This window comes from Typopeltis vanoorti, chromosome 2 (genome assembly GCF_054136105.1).
Source record: "Typopeltis vanoorti isolate ZY-2024b chromosome 2, IOZ_Tvanoo_1.0, whole genome shotgun sequence".
In the NCBI taxonomy this organism is placed as follows: domain Eukaryota; kingdom Metazoa; phylum Arthropoda; class Arachnida; order Uropygi; family Thelyphonidae; genus Typopeltis; species Typopeltis vanoorti.
The window spans coordinates 179410778-179431115 of record NC_143550.1 but is presented as its reverse complement, the minus strand read 5'-3'; the positions used below and the strand labels follow the sequence as shown (position 1 = coordinate 179431115).

The 20338-nt window shown below is 38.1% G+C and overlaps 1 protein-coding gene across 4 annotated transcripts in view; it reads left to right on the top strand.

Moving 5' to 3' along the window:
- The window catches only part of LOC150109696 (choline/ethanolamine transporter flvcr2a-like), a 167682-nt gene that overhangs the window by 103014 nt on the left and 44330 nt on the right, over window positions 1–20338 (top strand). For all 4 annotated transcript variants that reach the window (XM_090414050.1, XM_090414068.1, XM_090414058.1 and 1 more), the window contains exons 5-6: window positions 7445–7579; window positions 9874–9941. In XM_090414050.1, coding sequence (XP_090270176.1) covers window positions 7445–7579; window positions 9874–9941 — 203 coding nt within the window. The remainder of the gene's footprint in view (window positions 1–7444; window positions 7580–9873; window positions 9942–20338) is intronic.

Genomic DNA, 20338 nt, shown 5'->3' with positions numbered 1-20338 from the left:
TCCTGGTTCTAAGTTATTCATAATCACTGGCCTTAGTTTCATATAATCGTTTCTTCACAGAAGTTCTCATACAACTTGGTTACAACCTTGATCACTGCATAATTACTCACCAACTGGAGGAAGATTAAATTTTGCATCCATGATATGATTGAGACTTTTAAACTGTTCAGAGGTGGTTACAGGGTTGATACTGGGAATCGAACAGCAGGAAGGAGTGATGACAAAGGGGGCCATTCCTAGAAGTTATGAAAGGAAGCTATGAGCAAGAGGGTGAGGAGTGGTTTCTTTGCATGGAGGGTGGTTGAACCATGGAACGCATTGTCTGATAGAATGGTGAGAGCAAGAATGGTCAATGAGTTTAAGGAGTGGTATGATAGACTTTGTGTTTCCTAGGAGGGACCTTCCGCAATGAGGCTGACTCCATGGAGGCCTGAATAATAATAATGATCATATTCCGTAATGATATGATCAGATCTAAGACTCAGTCCTTGTGTACCCTCTGTTTCATTATGTCTAAGATAGTTGTTCCTCAAGAAATGCATTCCTCTCATTCCCTGACGCCATCTTTTCATTCCAATCAGAATTATCATAATTAGCATCCATAATGATTAGCCTTTTCTTGCTCACTTTGCATCTGCTAAATGAAGATGCCAAGGAAAGGAAGTGTGCTGTTCATTATGGAATGCTGAGCAGTTAATGTGAAGTCAGTGGCTTAACACAGAGGCTTTGTTTGCATGTGCTGGCTGTTAAAGCAAGAGTATAATTGTCTTGTGTAATTTTATTTTAAATTATTATCATTTGACTTCCATGGAGTTGCTCATTATGGGAATACACACTATTGCACACAATGCTCATCTAACTGTGCTTTAAATTGATTGTGTCTACATTCACAACACACTCAGGCAAAGCGTTCCATTCACCAACCAATCTCCATGCAAAGAATCTGCTCCATGCTCCTTATACAGTTTCCAGTGATGGCCTGTTGTTCTACCACCCTCTCCCATTCTATGAAAAATCTCTTCCGTGTCAACCTGATAACAACTTCTGACTAGCTTATGTCTCAATCATATCCCCCCCCTTCCTTTTCATGAGGCTTTGCAATTTACATTTTCTCAATCTGTCCTCGTATTCCATGTTCCAAAGACCACTGACCACCTTTGTGAATCTGTTCTGAACCCTTTATAACATCCTTGTCACCATGAAAGCTGGTGACCAAATCTGTGCACAATAATCCATATGAGGTCTGATTAAGGCCTTATTCAGTGGCATTATAACGTCTTTATTTCTGCATGCCAGGGTCTTCCACATCATTGCCAATTTGACGTCTTCACAACTTCTTCTGCAATGTGGCACCTGAATTTCTGGTCCTTGTCCACCACCACTCCCAGATGTCTCGTCTCCTCTACTTCCTTTACTTTCTTTGCCAAGTGTATACTTTGCATCCTGTAGTTGCTTACCAAATTTCAAAACCTTATATTTTGTAACATTGAACTGATAGTTCCACTTACCTGACCAATCTTGCAATCAATTGAAGTCCTCCTGAAAGGCCATAACATCTGCTTGACTCTGCATTGCTCTTTCTAATTTTGCATCATCTGCAAGCAGCTGCATATTACCAGTTAAACCCATCCAATATCATTAATATACAAATAGAATGTCAATTGTCCCAAAACTGACCCCCACGGCATACCACTAGTGACCTTGCTCTTTTGGGATACTGCACCCCTATATACGACTTTAGGATATGTATCTGACAGTTAGTCAACGATCCAACTCAGTTACCCATCTGTTTTCAATTTATTTAACAGCTTGTGGTGTTGTAATCTATCAAAACCTTTTGCAAAATCCAATTATACCACTTTATATGCATCTGCCCTGTCCAATGTATTTGTCATCTTGTTATAGTACATGAGTTGTTAAACATGATCACCCTTTAACAAACCTATGCTGATAGCCACAGATGTTATTACCCAAGACCCCACGCAGTCAGACTCATCTAGGAGACTCACTTTTTATCACACACACAGCTCATCATACCATGATTTAAACACATTCAAATTCTCTGCAGACACCACACTTAAGGCATTCCAGTTATTCACAACTCTGCATGAAAAAAACCTGCTTCTCACTCCCCTACTTGCACCCTTGTTATACAGCTTCCAGGGATGACCTCTGGTTCTCCCCTGATCTCCTATTATTTTCTGTAGAACCTCTCCAGCATTGATCCTATAACAACCCCTTAATAACTTGTAGGTCTTTATCATATCTTACCTCCTCCTGTCTACCAGACTCTTACAGAGAAAAATAATGCAGCTTTGCAGCATCTTCTCTCTGGAAGTAAGATGCACACATCTTTTTTTTTTTTTTCTTTCACATTTGACATCTGTAGACACTATGATGTCTACAGATGTCAAATGTGAAAAAAGATGTCACTGCTGTACCTCATGTGGTTTTGGCAATGATGTCTTCTGCTAGAACAAGGTAGGGTCGCAGATAATACTAGGCCAGCGATAATACTTCTGTTATCAACCCATTTCTGATGGATTTTGTGGCCAAAGCCTTATCACCACCTTTATGCAGTGGAACAATTTTACCTTTCCTTCCACTCCCTTGGAACCTATGCTTTGTAAGATTCTTATTAACCACCTTACTGGCCATTATGGATCAAATATGTATCTTCATACGCTTGATATCCATCATATATTTCAATTTTCATATGCACTTCGCATACATGATATATAGATCTTGCCATCTATAGATGTCTTGGCCAGTAGCATGGTTATACAGGTCCAATGCTACTGCCAAAGATTCTCCAGTTGCTGATACAACATAATGCATATCAGAATTAAGGTAGATGAACAGGTGTTCAGCATATTGAAAAATATTAATGTGAAACTGCAGTGAGATTCAGTTGCATGTTCATTAAACTGAAACCACATTCAGTGCAGCACTACTAATGGATTGAAACATTTTTTTCATTCTACATGGTCTACAAAATCCCGAAAATCATGCAAATCAATTTCGTATTTTAAAATTTCACTTAAATGGCATAATATTTATTCATCAGCTATCCGTGGTAAAGTTGTTCATAAGGCAAAGTAGAGGTTCTCATAAATTGAAATAATTTAAAATCATCTGATAAGATGTAAATTTATGTATTGAATTATTTTTAGTAACATTTAGGAATTTGATATTCAATTTAATAATAAAAAAAAAAAAAAGAATAAATTCTAATTTTAAACTTACCTGATTTAATCAGATCTTCAACTTAAGTTTCATGTTCTTTAAATTTTCAAAAGCTGTTATTGTGAATTTGATAATTTTTTTGCACTTTCTGAATGTTAGTTGATTTTGATTGAATTGTAGTTGAAAGTAATGTATGAAGCAAGGTTTGAAAAATATTAATGTTAGCTGACATCTTTGCCAGATCAATTCTACTGGCTAGTGTGGATTGAAATATGTGCTGCTGTACAGTTTATAGCCATTGTCAGTTTAACAACCGGCTTGCAAAATTCATTAAATTGTATCAGTTGGCTCTCGCAAGCTGGCTCAAGCAATATTTTACTTTGTACACAAAATAATTTGATTGCATAACAACTTCTACAAGGGTAACAATATCAGGAGAAAATTTCTATGAATACTGAAGAATATAATTGGGTAAGTTCCTCTAGGGCTTCAATTTTTGATATATTTATCCAAAAAAAAAAAAAAGAGCAATTTAGCATTTAAAGTTAATATTGTTCTGCTATATTTCTTTTCTTCAAGACACATCTCAATGTGTTTTGGTCACATTTCAATTTTAAATTTGAATATTGATTTAAAGCTTATACATTAGTTTTCCTTGCCACTTTTATCCTGACTATGCTAATCTTCATTTATAACACTGAAGGAAGTTCTTACATAGTAAAGTTTTTAATAAACTTTGCTGTTATCCTTTGGTGTGTTTTATAACTATATTATTATTATTATTTAGGCCTCCAAGGAGTCAAAAGACTCATCGCAGGAGATCCTTCCTAGGAAATGCAATTCTATCAAGACTTAATGTGGGAGGTTCCTCCTAGGAAACACGGTCTATCATACCACTCCTTAAACTCATTGACTGTTCTCGCTCTCACCACTCCATTAGGCAATGCATTCCACGGTTCAACCACCCTCCATGCAAAGAAACCACTCCTCACCTTCTTGCTCACAGTTTCCTTTCGTAACTTCCAGGGATGGCCCCTTGTCATCACTCCTTCCTGCTGTTCAACCAAGCAAAAGAACTCCCCAGTGTCAACCTGTAACCACCTCTCAACAGTTTAAGTCTCGATCATATCACCTCTCCTTCTTCTATCCACCAAACTCTGCAGTTCACATTCCCTCAGTCGATCCTCATAACTAACATTGTACTGTCCTGAAACTGTCTTTGTTATCTGCCTCTGTACCCTTTCCACAGTTAATTTATCCCCTTCAAATCCTGGGGAAAAAATTTGAGAAAATAGTCTGTGTGATAACTAATAATTAAGGAATTATTACTACAAGAATTAGTCTCAGTGTGGTCTGATCAGGGTCTTATACAACAGAATGATAACTCTTATCTCTGCAGGTCAGTGTCCTTCTCATTATTGCAGCAATCCTTTGTGTTACCTTCACCACCTTTGCAATATGTCCCTTGAATTTCAGGTTTCTATCAATCATCAACCCCAGATCTCGTCTCCCCTACTTCCTCCAGTATATCTCCTTCAATAGAGTATGCAGCATCCCATCGATGTGTCCCAAACATAAAGACCTTACATTTTGCAGCATTAAACCGACACCCCCCCATTCATTTGCCTATCTGTCTAGCTTATTCAAATCCTCTTGCATGACTACCACATCTGCACTATTACTAATAACCCTTCCCAGCTTCACATCATCTGCAAACAACTGAACGTTCCACTGACAATGTCATTGATATAAAGGTTAAACAATATAGGTACCAGTTATAAGCCCTGGGGACCACACTTGTAACCCTCTGTCTCTTTGAAACTGCCCCGCCATACACAACTCTCTGATACCTATCGGACAGCCAATCATGAATCCAGTTAACCAACCTGACATCCAAACCCATGTGTTGGAACTTAAACATCAGCTTATGTGGCATGCAGTCAAATGCCTTTGCTAAATCCAAGAAAATGGCAGTATATGCCTTTCCCTCATTTATTGCTCTTGTAACTTTATTATAAAAGGTTAGCATATTAAGCTAAGGGGATAATAAATCCCTTATTATTTTAAAGCCAGATACAAAACTCAGAGATCGAAATCTAAGGGTTTCATGCTGAACTATCGGCAAGTCCAAGCGCAAGTCAACACCTGGGTAGTACAACACTAGGGAAACTCGGGGCAAAGACGGAGCAAGCTCCGTCACTATCCTTAATATTTTCTCATAATGTAAAACGCAGCTCCTAGGAGATGTATTACTGTTTTGCATTATGAGGAGAGGTCACTACCCGGACTGGTTTCAACTTTATTGAGGTCTCATCAGTGAGTAGGTAGACCAGGAATACCAAGGTTTAAGTGAACCGAACTTACATATACCCATACTATTGACGGAGCTTGCTCCACCTTTGCTCAGAGTTGCCCTAGTGTTGACTTACGCTTGGACTCGCCAACAGTTCTTTGGCATGAAACTCTTAGATTTAGATTCTGAATTTCGTATCCAGCTTTAAAATAATGAGGGATTTATTATCCCCTTAACTTAATGTATGCCGCCGGAAAAATAGCCTCTTGGCTCTTTATCGTTGGCTAGCATATTACTAAAACAAGAGCACCCCCTCACAAATCCATGTTGACTCTCACAGATAACATTACCCTCATCTGCCGAATGTTGTATACAGTCCCTAACTAATTTCTCCAAGATCTTAACAACTACTGATGACACACAAACTGGCCTATAATTAGACACTTCACTTCTAGTCTGCTACTGCCCTTATGCAATGGCACTATCTTACCCTCCTTCCATTCCCTGGGCACCTTTCCTGTAGCCAGACTTTCACTGAAAAGCCAGGTCAAAGGAGCTGTCAGTTCTTTAACACATTCTCTCAAAAGTCGTGGTGAAATACCATCCAGTCTCGCAGCTTTACTGACATCCAGAGTACTCAGTATTTGTAGAGGGCATGCACTGGATAGATTTTGCTGAAAAGGGTGACCATTCCTAGCAGCAAGTAATTTTTTTGCATGGAGAGTAAGGTTTTTGTGAATTCACCCATGAAAGGTTTGGAACCTATTGCACAATAACACTTATGATTAGGCCAAGTGTTGGCTAATCCAGAAACCTCCACCTTTTTCATTTCACTTGAAATTCAGCAAGCATTGTGGTGATCTCAAACCAGTTGATGAAAATCATATTACTGCCAGACCACAGATCCAAGACTTGTGGCTGGCAACTTGCAGAAGAGTGTTTATGTTGAAGGGGAGAAAGGAATAAGGCGATGATGTATGGATTCGTTACTAACATGTGAAATTATGTGCTTTATACATAAAATTTTTCAGCTCTTGTACAAGCCAAATAGTTATCACTTTAAAAACTAGAATTTTCATAAAAGAAAAGCTAATTTTCTGATATATGATAATAAACTCATCCCATGAAATACATTAATTACCCTATAATCAGAATGGATTCACCTTCTTCTCACATGCACAGAAATGTGGAGGGGTCTTGCATCTGTGGTCGCACACTAATACCTAAAGATATTTGCAATTATCCATTCTTCCATTGGGATTCAAACCCAAGACTTGGTTGGAGAGCAGAATTGCTATCCTCTCATCTCCAAGTAGGTAGCAAGTGGTCACAAATGGTGAATGATTTTAATATATGCAAAAGAGAGAGGAAAAACCAGAAGCATATCCCTGGAAGTTATGCAAGAATGTAGTGAAGGGGAAAGGGATGAGGAGTAGATTTTTTACTTGAAGAATTGTCACTGTATTCAGTGCATTACCAGAATTTGTTAATGCAAGGAGTGTTAAGGATTTTAAGATTCAGTATGGTAAATGTTATCGGTTGAATGAGATTCCCACAACGAGTATGCCAACTCCATAGATGGTGCAGTAATAATAATATGAGCTGTTGTTTTTGAAGGTGGTATAAGTCTATTTATTTATACATTGAGATATTTAAGGATTTGCATTTGAATCAACTAAGAAAATATTGGCAAAAGTTAATAAATTTTGATTAATTTATGAGGATATTGTACACCATTGACTGTGTTATTAAAAATATAAAAAGAGGATGTCTGTCTCACTAAAACTATTATTAACTCATTTTTTTCCAAAAATGGACTTAACCATTTTTAAAAAAAATATCTGATATATAGTATAATTGACTTTGTGAGAACATACTTCCTCTGTGATAAGTCACTTTACTTTAAGAGGGATTGTGTGGTGATATCAATTATTTGACAAAATATTTTATTTTTTTTTTTATTAGTGTTCAAGTCTAAACCCCCAAAACCTCCAAGTTGGGCACGGGTTGCTGTCATATCTGGAACAAAGACCAATTACTGGCAGTCTATAAAGAATTTATTTAAAAATATTAATTATGACATATTACTTGTCACCTATGGTAAGTAGCAGTAAATATTTCTGCATGCCAAATTCAGTTTGTTACTATTTTTAACCATTTCCCTGCAAATTAAATACTGCTATATCTTAATTCAAATATCATTTTAATTGTTAGTATTATTAAATGACACTTCCATGTTCAATGTCTCTTCAGTGTAAGGCACTCTACATATGCTATTGAACAACTACCATAACATTGCTCATTACACTATCAGCCATAACATTTCTCTGTTAACTGCATATGTTTTCATCATTAATTTTCTTTAATGTGAAGTCCCTATTTGTGAATGATCTTATAACCTGCTCTTTTTTGGTCTGCTAGTTGGGCTACAACTTGGACCTGCCTGAAGGCAGTCTATGTAAAATTCAACCATGATTTGAGCTTCTCATCTTCCTAGGAAGTGGTATGTACTGAAACCACTTATTAACGTTGTTTTATAATATTTCTCTGAAAGCCTTCTACAGTTAGTTTCTTATTGTAGATTTCATAGATTGACACAAATGCTTAACAGTAATATGGTGATAGCTTTATTAAGTTCTTTAGTTTTATGAATTACTTTCATGTTGGCTAATTTGGTATTTCATGCTTCTCATTCTAAAAATTCCAGTTGTTTGGACAAGGCCTTTCACCTGGAGCTTGCTGATCACATTTCTCATTATATTCCTATTCCCTTTCATATATTTTTAGCTTCTTGCTTAATCCTACTGACCTAGTTGCCTGATTCTGCTTCCTTCAAACATCTCTTGACCATTTCTCATGCACCCATATAATGACTTTCTCTTGCTATTTATGTCATGGCATTGCTTCAAGTTGCCACTTAAGTTTGTCATAATCACCAGCTCTGTAGTTCCATATGATGATGATTTATCCTTTCAGTCGTTTCTGACCCTGGGTGACTTTGTAGGCTTGCCCACAGTGTTCTGGGGAGATTTTTTTACAAGGTAGTTCACCATTGCTTTCCTCAACCCCCCTTCCCAATAATAATATTCCATATAATATCCCTTAATTGCAAATTCTATATGATTAGCATCTCACAAATCAAAATTTATTTAGAGATAAAGTGGCCCTCTTGGTTATGGGCAAATCTTCTGATGCTATCACCATCCAGTGCACTCTCAAACTCCTGAACCTTCCATCCCATGCTGTTATAGTTATGTCTCAATGGCTGCACCAATTTAATTTCCTTTTCCCTATGTCCTTTCTTTCCTGTTGATTTTTCCATATATGGTTTTTCATAATAATTAAGTCTTCTATGCCATCCAAGGTAATTTGTTGATGCACATCATCTACATCCCTTTGCATCTTTTGGTCATCCTTATATCATTTTCATGTGCTGTTCACTCCTTAAAGGGTGACTGCATACATGGTCTTCTGCATATTCCAACTTCAGTTGGCTTAGTTTTTGCATTCTTTCACTGAACATTTTTTCTCCTGACTCAATCTATTCAAGTGCAATACATCAGTTATGTCTTTTCTTCGTGATTCACTCCACACAGCTACAAATTCTTCTATAGAACTTATACATTGACTCATCTGTAATCATGGCCTTTCTGAATTTGCTTCTGTTATGCTGTCATCCTTTCACATTCTTTACTCATCTCTCCTCTGCAGCACAACCTGCCAGATATTTTTCCGGTCACTTGATCATGATTTGTCCACTGAAAGTCTGTGCTATTTTTTTCCTTTGCTGTTATATTGCCCTTTTCATCTTTTTGCATTTACATGTTATCTTTCTTGCAGTTTCTCTCCCAATTCATATTTCACTCACTTTCCCACACTTTCTCAAATACATTCCTAGGTATATATTCTCTGATGCTTGCATTTTCTCACCCATTGTCATTCACCACTATCATGCTTTCCACAATTCTGACACTATTCACTTTCTTCCATTCACAAACCTCTCATTCTTACTAATGATTATTGCATGCACATAGTACATAAACTGTCCAGTCCTGCATTTTAACTATTTAAATGATGTCTTAGCTGTCATTTCGCTGTTAAGTTTTTGTACCATTTAGCTGCGCTGTTTATCAAATGTCTTTCTGAATACTATTCCCAAAGCACTTACATCTACATTAAATAAAAATGTTAAAAATCAGAAATAACTGATCTATTTATCTGTTTTCATAACTCTTCTAGCTAAGGCAATTATCCATTGTGCTGTCCTTTCAGACATCGGCATCTTAAATCTTATTTTTGATGGTGTTATGTTTATGCCATTAAACATTAAAATGGATTAATCAACTGTATTTGGTATTTTTCTGTAATAAAGTAATATTTGTTTTTGTTTTCAGGTATGAATGTAGGTGTTTTCTATGCGATTTCTACACACCTGAATCAAGTGGTACTATCTCATTTTCCAGTAAGTACATAATAGTATTAGTATTACTTCCGAAGAAGGTAATGGGAAACCACTTTGCTTCGTAATCATCCCATAGTATTAGCTGCGGCCCTCTCAAAGAGAGGTCACAGGATAGGATAGGATTACTTCCAAGCCTCCATGAAGTCCAAAGACTCCTCAGAGGTTGAATATACTTGGACCACAATAACTATCATACCTTGCTTTGAACACCTTTAATGTTGGAGTACTCGCCATCCATTCAAGCAACACATTCTACTTGCTCACCACCTGTCAAGTCCTGTCAAAAAAAATCTTTTTCACCTCCTATAGCCTCTAGGGATGACCTCTAGTTCTTACATCACCCATTATCCCTGTATCTATTTGGTAGGCTCCTCTTACCAGCTTATACCCTCCTCCTATTCACCAAGCTCTGAAGACCACATTCCCTTAATCTGTCTTCACACTCAATATTTCAGTTCTGAGACAGTCTTAGTTATTTGCCTCTGTGCTCTCTCCAGTGTTTCCCTATCACCAGTATAAGCTAGATGACTAGATCTGTGCATAGAACTCCAAATGAGGTCTTAGAAGCACCTTATAAATTGAAACTATCACCTCCTTATACTTACATGTCAGCTTTCTTTACATTATAGCAGCAATTTTTTTTTTTCAGTGGGTGTGTGGGGGGTAATGTGTCCTCTAAACGTCAGTTCTTCTATCCATTCAACATCCCTAGATCCCTTGCTGCCCCCTCCACCTCCTGAAGCAAAGTTCTTCCAATATGACAAATCTCATTCCATCTTCTCTAGTCCAAGTGCATAACTTCACACTTGGCAACATTGAAAAGACATCCCCATTCTTCAGCTTTTTTTGGGGGGGGGAGGGGGGCCTCCATACAGCTCTCTGACTCCTATTAGTCTACCAGCCTTGTAAACAAGCTATCAAATAACTATCAAACCCCATCTTGCCTAGTTTGAACAGTAGTTCATCATGTGTTATTCAAATTCTTTCACAAAATCCAAAGAAATCACTGTATAAGCATCTCCCCCATCCAGTAGACTAGTCACCCTAACAAGCCCATGCTTCTCTCTCTCAAAAGCCTTTCTCATTAGTCCATGTTTGTATTCTGTCTCTAATCAACCTCTCTAACACCTTCACCACTAGATTTGATATACACACTGGCCTATAGTTTGACACTACTGACTTGGATTCTCCCTTATGTAGTTGCACTATTTTTCATTCTTTCCATTCTTCTAGGACTGTTCCTGTTGCTAAACTTCTGAACAACCACGGCAAGGATAAGCTAGATGTTTTGCACATTCCCTTAATATACACAGTGATATTTCATCCAATCCCACAGCTTTATTAACATCAAGGTTATTTAAAATTCTAAATACTTCCCATTCTTGTTCTGTCATTTGTCTGTCCTCCTTTCTATTGTTATTCAACACTACTCTTAGCCCTACCCCATGTGAACTACACTAACGAAATACTCAAACATTTCTACCATATCTTCAGCATATGCAACTTGTTCCATCTGCAGCAACTAAAGTCAGTCTTCTGTATTCATCCTTTCTTCTACTAGCAACAGCTATAGAATTCTCTGGTACTTTGCTACTTCAGCCAGTCTCTTTTCATATGCCAATTTCTCTTTTCTTACTACACTTGTTTGCACTTCATAATCTTCATGCTAATGATGGGTACCCTATTCTTATGTTACGAAGGAGGTATACTCCTTCGTAACATTCTCTTTTTCAGAAGTTCCTATATAACTCCATTATTCATCCATTTCGTTCCTGCTTTATTTATCCTTCAAACATTAGGAATACAATCTAACATTGCCCTAAGTAATTTATTACAGACCAAATCCCTGGCAGACACTAATTTCTCTCCCTTTCAACTGATCAAGCCACTGTTCATCACCAATCTGTTTCCTTTCCTTATCCTAGTCCCCTACTTTTTAATTCCACACTCCTGTTCCACGAAGCTTATACCTAACTAGCCACTTCCCACATCAAAACCACATGCTCACTATCCTCAAACTGGTGGCATCATGGTAACATCTTCTATCATCACTCCATGAAATATTATTACATTATATGGGATATTATTAAATCTAACAAAAGTCCCGTGTATTGCCTCAGCTACAGTATATGCTGCATGAGATAATCGTCCCAGCCTGGTTGGCCGAGTGGTTAGCATATCCGCTCTCCAGCTAAAAGGCTGGAGGGTTCAAATCCTGCCGTTGGCATAGATGTTTGTGATTTCTTCGGAAATACTAGTGGTGGTGGTGATGGACAGTAGATGCAGTTCATTGTAGTTGGTGGATTTGAGTAGTGGAGACAGAATTAGAGAGTAGGTGTCCTCCCTCGATGAGTCTTTGAACTCCCTGGAGGTGTCACATAATAATAATAAATATGCCTTTTCACTCTTCTACTTCATTTAGTAAAAGTTCAATGTAACATACTACCTGATCCTGATAAGCCAATTTTTCAGTTTTTTTTTTAAATATACAATACAGTAATGCTAATCATCATTTCTTGGTAATATTCTCAAAGGGTGCAAAAGATAACACATGATAGAAGAGGAGAGAATAGGATGAGTGGAAGAGAGGGAATGAGAGAGAGAGAGAGTTATGGGAGTGATAGAAGAGGAGAGAATGGAAACAGTAGGAGAGAGGGAATGGTAAGAGGTGTAATGTATGGTGACTCAATGATCCGTGGTGTGCAAGATAGGATGCATGAAGAGTGTTTGCCTGGAGAAACAATAGAAAATGTGGCCATAGCAATTAAGAGGGGTGAAAGGGTGGATGAGATGATTGTGATGGTAGGAACAAATGACTTGAGAGGTAATGTAAATTGGGCAGCGAGAGATATGAGATTCTCAAGAAGTAATATGAAAAAAAGATGCAGAGAGGAAAGATAGTGTGCATGTTGCCTAGGTATGATTGTGACAAGCTGAGTAGAAGAGCAGTAATATTGAATAACATAATAGCTAGAATGTGTCAAAAGAGAGGATTGGAATATCTGGATGCTCGGAGAGCATTTGAGGACAGAGAGGAATTGTATGCGAGAGACTGCTTGCATTTGAATGAGGAAGGACGTAGGCATCTGGAGAGATTGCTATTCTGAATGAGGTTTTTGCATTACTTCAACCTTGGTATCTATTCTCAGTCTAGCTCCTCCCCCTGACGTTTATTAATGTTTGTCTTTTTTGCTTGCTTTCTATAGAGTAGTCTCTACTAGGTAGAAGGCTTTTGCTTATCACCGAGTGGAGCCATGACTGAATTTCTCCTGTTCTGGAGTGATGAGTTTAGTAGTGACTCAATCGCACTCAGTGTGATCAAGTGATCTTGTAGATCACTCAGAGTTTTTAGACTTAAACATGCCTCAATAAAGGTTGCAACTGGTCTGGATAGTGGCTCTTCCCATAATGCATAGCATTATACATAGAAAGGAGGGGTGTCCTTTGCATTATGGGATACTAAGGCAGTTGATGTGAAGTCGTTAGCCTCTATATATAAGTAGCCCATTCGTGAAGATACTTCAAGCACAGCTTTTGTTTGCTTACACTTGGATAAAGGATTAAACCAAGAATATGATTTCTTGGCATCTCTGGTGATGATGATGGTAGTATTGTCATTTTGTGTAAGTGAAAGACAATAGTGTGTAAACAACACTTATCTTTCACTCTCCTGAGCAATCTACAATATTTATTCTTAAATGTTCTTTATGTCCAAACAAGTCATTTGATCCAAAAATCACCACCAGCTTGTTTGCTTGTCTGCTTCTCTTATCTAACACATCAATTATCCTGCCAGTTCTCCCTCCTGGAAAGCACATCTTATGGAATCTTATTTACACCTTTTAAGAATGGAATCCCCATATGAATCTTGTGACTCGTGTTAGAGGTAAAATGGAGTAAAACAGCACTAAGAAAGGATTAGAAATATTTAATTCTTCCAATATTTCACCTTAGTCATTCAGACATCATCAGGGATTACATTATGTGATTTGAAAAAAACAAAAACACAAAGGCAGCACAAAACTAAGTGAAGCATGTGAACAAAAGACTAGTCTTAACTAAGTATGTTAAGTAATTAAAACAGGATGTAAACTGGGATCTTGAAGTATTAGTGTTTCCCATATTTTGGTAAGTTTTATGCAACCATATTTATTTAGTTTAGGTTGATTTTTGAGAGCAGATTCACAAATAGTCTTTCTCTTCTAAATTTACTGTGATAGAGCATGGTGGTCTTTTCAATTGATTCTGTGAACTGTATCTAAAGCATGGTCTGCAAGGCCTGATTGATCATAGTCCTGACTGCAGATGCATTTTTTGAGTTCCAAGTGGATGTTGGCAAATCTTCCTGTTTGTGCATAGGTCAACTTGCAGAAAGAGGGCACTTTATATACTCCAAGCACAGAGAGATGTTTAGTAGATGTATGAGAGTAGCTGGAAAGGCATGCAGAGATTGTATCTCTTTAAGATTCTGGTTGTTTTTTCTGGAGTGCCTCAAACATACAGAATGATGATAGTATTACTAAAATCTTTCTGAAGAGAAGCTCGAGGATTGGGAGAAGAACTGGTTATTTTTTGATACTGTGGGAACTGTAGTCATTAGATAAGGTGTGTGGTGTATATGATTAAGTTCTGCTGTAAGAGAGGACTCATTGAAACAAAGGTTATAGGCTCTATTGTTTAGTGCTTTAATGATACCATATTGTTGAGGAGGGTTGGATGAAAAAGTTTGTGGATGTATCTGCTTGTGTGAGCGGGCTTCCAGTATACTGAAAAAGGACAGGTTACCATTGGGTAGGTGTGTTACCAAGGTGTCTAGAAATTTCTAAACTAATTAGTTTCTTTTTCCATGCTAAACTGGATTCTAGGATGAAGACCATTTGAATCTGGACTGCAAACCCAAATGGAAAACACATCATATCTTAACCACATAGATGGTTTGAGAGGGACTGAGTCAAGAGATTGTTTTTCAAAATATTCCATAAAAAATTGGCAAGGGGGTGGTGAGGGGGGGGGGAACTCATCGAGGTACCCTGTTTATAAATTTTGTGCTTTCAAGAGAAATATCCAGAATGGATAGCAAAGGAAAGATGATCGGTAATATCAGCAGGAAAAACTACTGAAAAACTCATTAATTCTGTTAACTGTGTCTACGATACAGTTCATAGAATCAATTGGAAAAAGACCATGCTCAATCACAGTAAATTTAAGAGAGACTATTTTTGGAATCTTCAGCTGCTCGTAAAAATCAACCATAATCTAAATAAATATGGTTGCATAAAACTTACCAAAATATTATTATCCTATTCTGTGCCTTAAACACATTCAAATTCTCTGCACCATGCTCTCAGACAATGCATTCCAATCATTCAAAACTCTCCATGCAAAAAACCTGCTTTTCACTCCCTTGCTCACACGCTCCTAATGCAGCTTCTAGGGATGACCTCTTTTCTCCCCAAGTCCCCACCATTTTATGTAAAATCTCTTCAACATTAATCCTATAACAATCCCTTACCAACTTGTATGTCCTATCATATCACCCCTCTACCTCCAATCCTAGAGACTGCAAATTCTATCATCTCAATCTTTCCATATTCAACATTCCAGAGATCAGAAACTATTTTAGTCAATTGCCTCTGGATCTTCTCCAATATCTCTTCATCCTTCTGAAAACCAGGTGACCAAATCTGCACAGTAGTCCATGTGGTCTAATCAGAGCCATACACAATCGAACCAGAATCTCCTTATTTCTAGAAGTTGGTATCCTCCACATCATTGCAAGAAGTTGTGGTATTGTCCTCGCAGTTTTGGCAATATGTTCTCGAAATTCCCACCAAGAGTAAATTCTACATCCCATCTTTGTTTACCAAATTTTAAAATATTGCATTTCACAACATTGAACTGAAGTTCCCACCTGTGTCCATTCACTCAATATATTCAAGTTTTATTGTAAGGCCACATCTGCTCTATGCCACAGTCTGTCCCAGCTTCACATCTACAAACAACTGAATATCCTCATTCAAATATTTTCCAATATCATTAACATACAGGTTAAATAGCAATGGCCCTAAAACAGACTCCTGAGGCACACCACTAGTGAATTTTCTCTTCTGTGACATTGTTACTCCATACACAACTTCTTGATACCTATCAGACAGCCAGTCTTCAATCCCATGTATTACTTTAATATGCAACTTATCTACTCTATCAACTTGTGCAGTAATCTATCAAAAGCCTTTGCAAAGTCTAAGTATAATACTGTGTATCCATCTCACATGTCCAATGCTGCTGTCACCTTATTGTAATAAGTGGATTACTAAAACATGACCTCCCTTTAGCAAATCTGTGCTGTCCATCAAAAATAATACCGACCTAATTCTGGATCCTGATTCTCTCCAACACTTTAAACATAAACCCTAACACATAGACTGGACTATAATTTGATGTTTGAATTCTGTCATCTACTTTATGGAGCAGTATAATCTTGCCCTCCTTCCACTCCTATGGAACATGACCCATTGTAAGATTGTATTAAACAAATACATCAAGGCAGATGTCAACACTCGCATTCCTTCAAAATATGCAGTGATATATAAAGTCCCACAGCCTTATTAATATCAAGTTGGCTTAATTTCCCATATACCTCTTCCTCACTTAGTCAGAATCTCATTATTCACTACTCTAACTCTCAGCGATGTCACATTCACAAGGATGAAAAACATTTATGAATTGCTCATTAACTATCAATCACAACAATATTCTCTGCAGCAATTGTCCTAATACAATTTTCTTCAATCAGTACCATCCTACTGTAATATTTTTTTTTTATTTCTTTCTTATATTTTGCTGGGTATTCTCTGAGTACATGCTGACTTTAACTTTAGATAAGCTTTCTTCCTTTCCATGAGTGCCTTTTTTAACATCCAGAATCACCATGAAGTTCTGATTTTCCTGTCCTTGCAGACAATTTTAGCACGTCTCTCTCTCCAATTGAATCTGCCCCTGAATGTCCAAGGTTTGATTCTTGTTTTCAAACAGTTTTAATTTTTTTCTTGAATAATATTTGTATTTCAGTCTACAGTTCATCTCTGCAAGGTACTCAACTTTGATTCATTTTAAAGCTTTGACACTTTTCTTTTCACTCTGATATTCAGATTTTTTTTCTTGCTTAAAACTAAATAGTGATCACTATTTCAAATCCTCTATATACTCTTATGTTTTGGACCAGCATGAAAACACCTCTTTCAACAATAACACTTATTATAAAGATATGCACATCTTTATGTTATGGAGGAGGTACAAGGCAGTTGTTATTGTTCCGGGCAACTACAAGGAGTCGACAGACTCATCGAGGGAGGCACTAACATGTCAAGAACAACTATTCGACATTGGCACAGTATCTATCATACCTTGCCTTGAACTCATTCACGGTCATAGCACCCCCAACAGACTCTGGTAGCTTATTCCACTCATTCACCACTCTCCAAGTAAAAAACCTAGCTCTAACACCCTTGTCAACCACGCTCTTGCCCAGCTTCCATGCATGGCCCCTAGTCCTCCCACCACCAGTCATATTTTCAAAAATATCTTCTGGATCAATCTTATAGAAACCCTTCAGTAATTTGAATGTCTCAATCATATCACCCCTCCTTCGCCTATCGTCCAATCTCTGCAACCCACAAATCTTCAACCTATTCTCATAAGGTTCATTCCACAGACCTGCTATCATCTTGGTCACTCGTCTCTGGATCCTCTCCACTTCCTCCCCATCACGAAGAAACCCTGGTGCCAATAACTGGGCACAGTAGTCCAGATGGGGTCTTATCAAGGCTTGATACAGAGGAACAACAACTTGTTTGTCTCTGCATGTTAAAGTATTTTTCAGAAGCCAAGTGATTTCATGAGCTGATTTAGTCACTTTTGCAATGTGCCCCCTTAACTTCAATTCCCTATCCACCAACACTCCCAAATCCCTGGCCTCATCAATCTCCTGGAGTACGGTTCCACCAATGTGATATACTGCTGCTATTCTTTTCACCCCAAAGTGCATAACCTTACACTCTGCCACATTAAATTGACATCCATTTTTCCTATCCTAGTCCTCCAAACTATCCAAATCATCCTGTAAAATTTTGACATCCTGTCCACTCACAATTGCTCTACCCAACTTTGCATCATCAGCAAACAAATGAACACTTCCTCTCAAATCCTTTCCTATATCATTGATGAACAAATTGAAAAGCAGTGGTCCAAGAACAGAGCCCTGTGGCACACCACTAGTCACAAGCCGTCTTTTAGACTCCACTCCTGAATAAACCACTCTCTGGTATCTCCTTCAACCACTCTCTGGTATCTCCTTCAACCACCCTCCTATCCATCTCACCAACCTTATATCTATCCCCATCTGCTCCAGTTTACTGATTAGGGTTCCATGTGGTATCCTGTCAAAGGCCTTGGCAAGGTCCAGTAGTATCACTGTAAACCCATTACCCCTATCCAGTTCAGCCGTCACTGTGTTATAAAACATGAGCAAGTTACTGAGGCATGATCTACCCTTCACAAAACCATGTTGTCCCCCATACAATATACCATTTTCATCTATCCAATCCTGTATTCTTTGTTTGACTAATTTCTCTAAGCTTGACAATGATTCCTGATATGCTAATCGGTCAGTAATTTACAACAGCAGTCTTGGAACCACCTTTATGCAGTGGAACTATTTTCCCCTCTTTCCACCCCCTCGGAACTAACCCAGACTCGAGACTCAAATTAAACAAAATGGTCAAAGGTACTGACAATTCTTTAGCTGCTTCTCGTACGACACGAGCTGGTATACCATCCAATCCCACGGATGTGTTGACATTGAGGTTATACAATAGACTACTCACCTCCACTTCGTTAACCACAATTCCCGTATAATCTACTGGTTTATTTGTTTCTGCAATGTCACCACCTGGTTGATATATACTTGCAAAGTGCTCACTCAGTAACTCAACTATATCAACTGATTCAGTTACCTCCCTACCATCGGCATTCTTTAAAATCATTCTGCCATGTACATGTTTCCTTTTACTTGCTACATATCTAAAAAAACTGTTTAGGATTCTCCTTAGCCTGCATGGCCAATGTTCTTTCATAATCCTTTTTTGCTTTCTTACCACACTCGTTACCCTTCTGGCCTGCGCTTTATACCGTTCATGTGCCTGCCGGTCACCTTTCTCCTTAAATTCCCTCCATAGTTGTTTCTTTTTTTGCAGCTCAAGCTTAATGGTGTTATTCATCCATTTAACCCCTACTTGATTTATTATTCGGACTCTAGGTATACAGTCAGCCATTGCTTCATGCAAACACTTCTTAACTGCCTCCCATGCACTATCAACTTCTAGTCCTTGCAGTTGTACATGCCATGGCACTGAACCAATCAAACTCCTAAGCCTGTCATACTTTCCAGCACAATAATTCCACATGTACCCTGTCTTAATTGAAAATTCCACACCTTTAGCCACCTCCCAAGTCAAGACCCTATGATCACTCTCACCAATTGGTGGCAATGTGGTCATATTTGTTACAGCCAAATCCTCAGATGTAATTACTAGGTCAAGCACTCTCTGACCCCTAGTATTTTCCATTACATGCTGTCGCAGATAGTTATCCCTTAATAACCGCATAAAATCCAATTCCTTCCTCCCATGTGTCCTCTCCTCACTCCAATCAATGCGACCATAGCTGAAATCTCCCATAATAATTACCCTCCTTCCACTCATTTCTTCTATTTGCTTGTGCATACTGTCACCACCATCTTTTCCATCACCTGGTGCAATCATCTTGGTCACTCGTCTCTGGATCCTCTCCGCTTCCTCCCCATCACGAAGAAACCCTGGTGCCCATAACTGGGCACAGTAGTCCAGATGGGGTCTTATCAAGGCTTAGTTCTGCTAGCCACAATCTCACACCAAATGGCCTCAAATGTGCTCTTTTCTCTATCCTGCAATTCAACTTCTATGCTCCTTGGCTGTAGCTCATCAGCTATCATCAACAACACTCCTCCCCCTCCCCCATTTTATTCTCCCTGTCATTCCTGAACACACTATATCCATCACATTCAATCTCACTAGTTATATCATCTACAGTCAGCCATGATTCACTAATACCAATAACCTGTGGTCTGGAAGTGCCAACCATTTCCAAAAACTCTTCCTTGTTCCTAATACTCCTAGCATTAGTGTACATGAATTTAAGACCCCCATTAGCCCCAACCATACCTTGATGCCTCATATTAACTATCCCACTCTGATTTGTTGTCCTTATTCACTCTGGCATATTATATTCATTCATACATTCAACTGCCTCCCTAAGGACTGTATATCTACCCCTTAATAAATCTAGTTTCCCTGAATTTG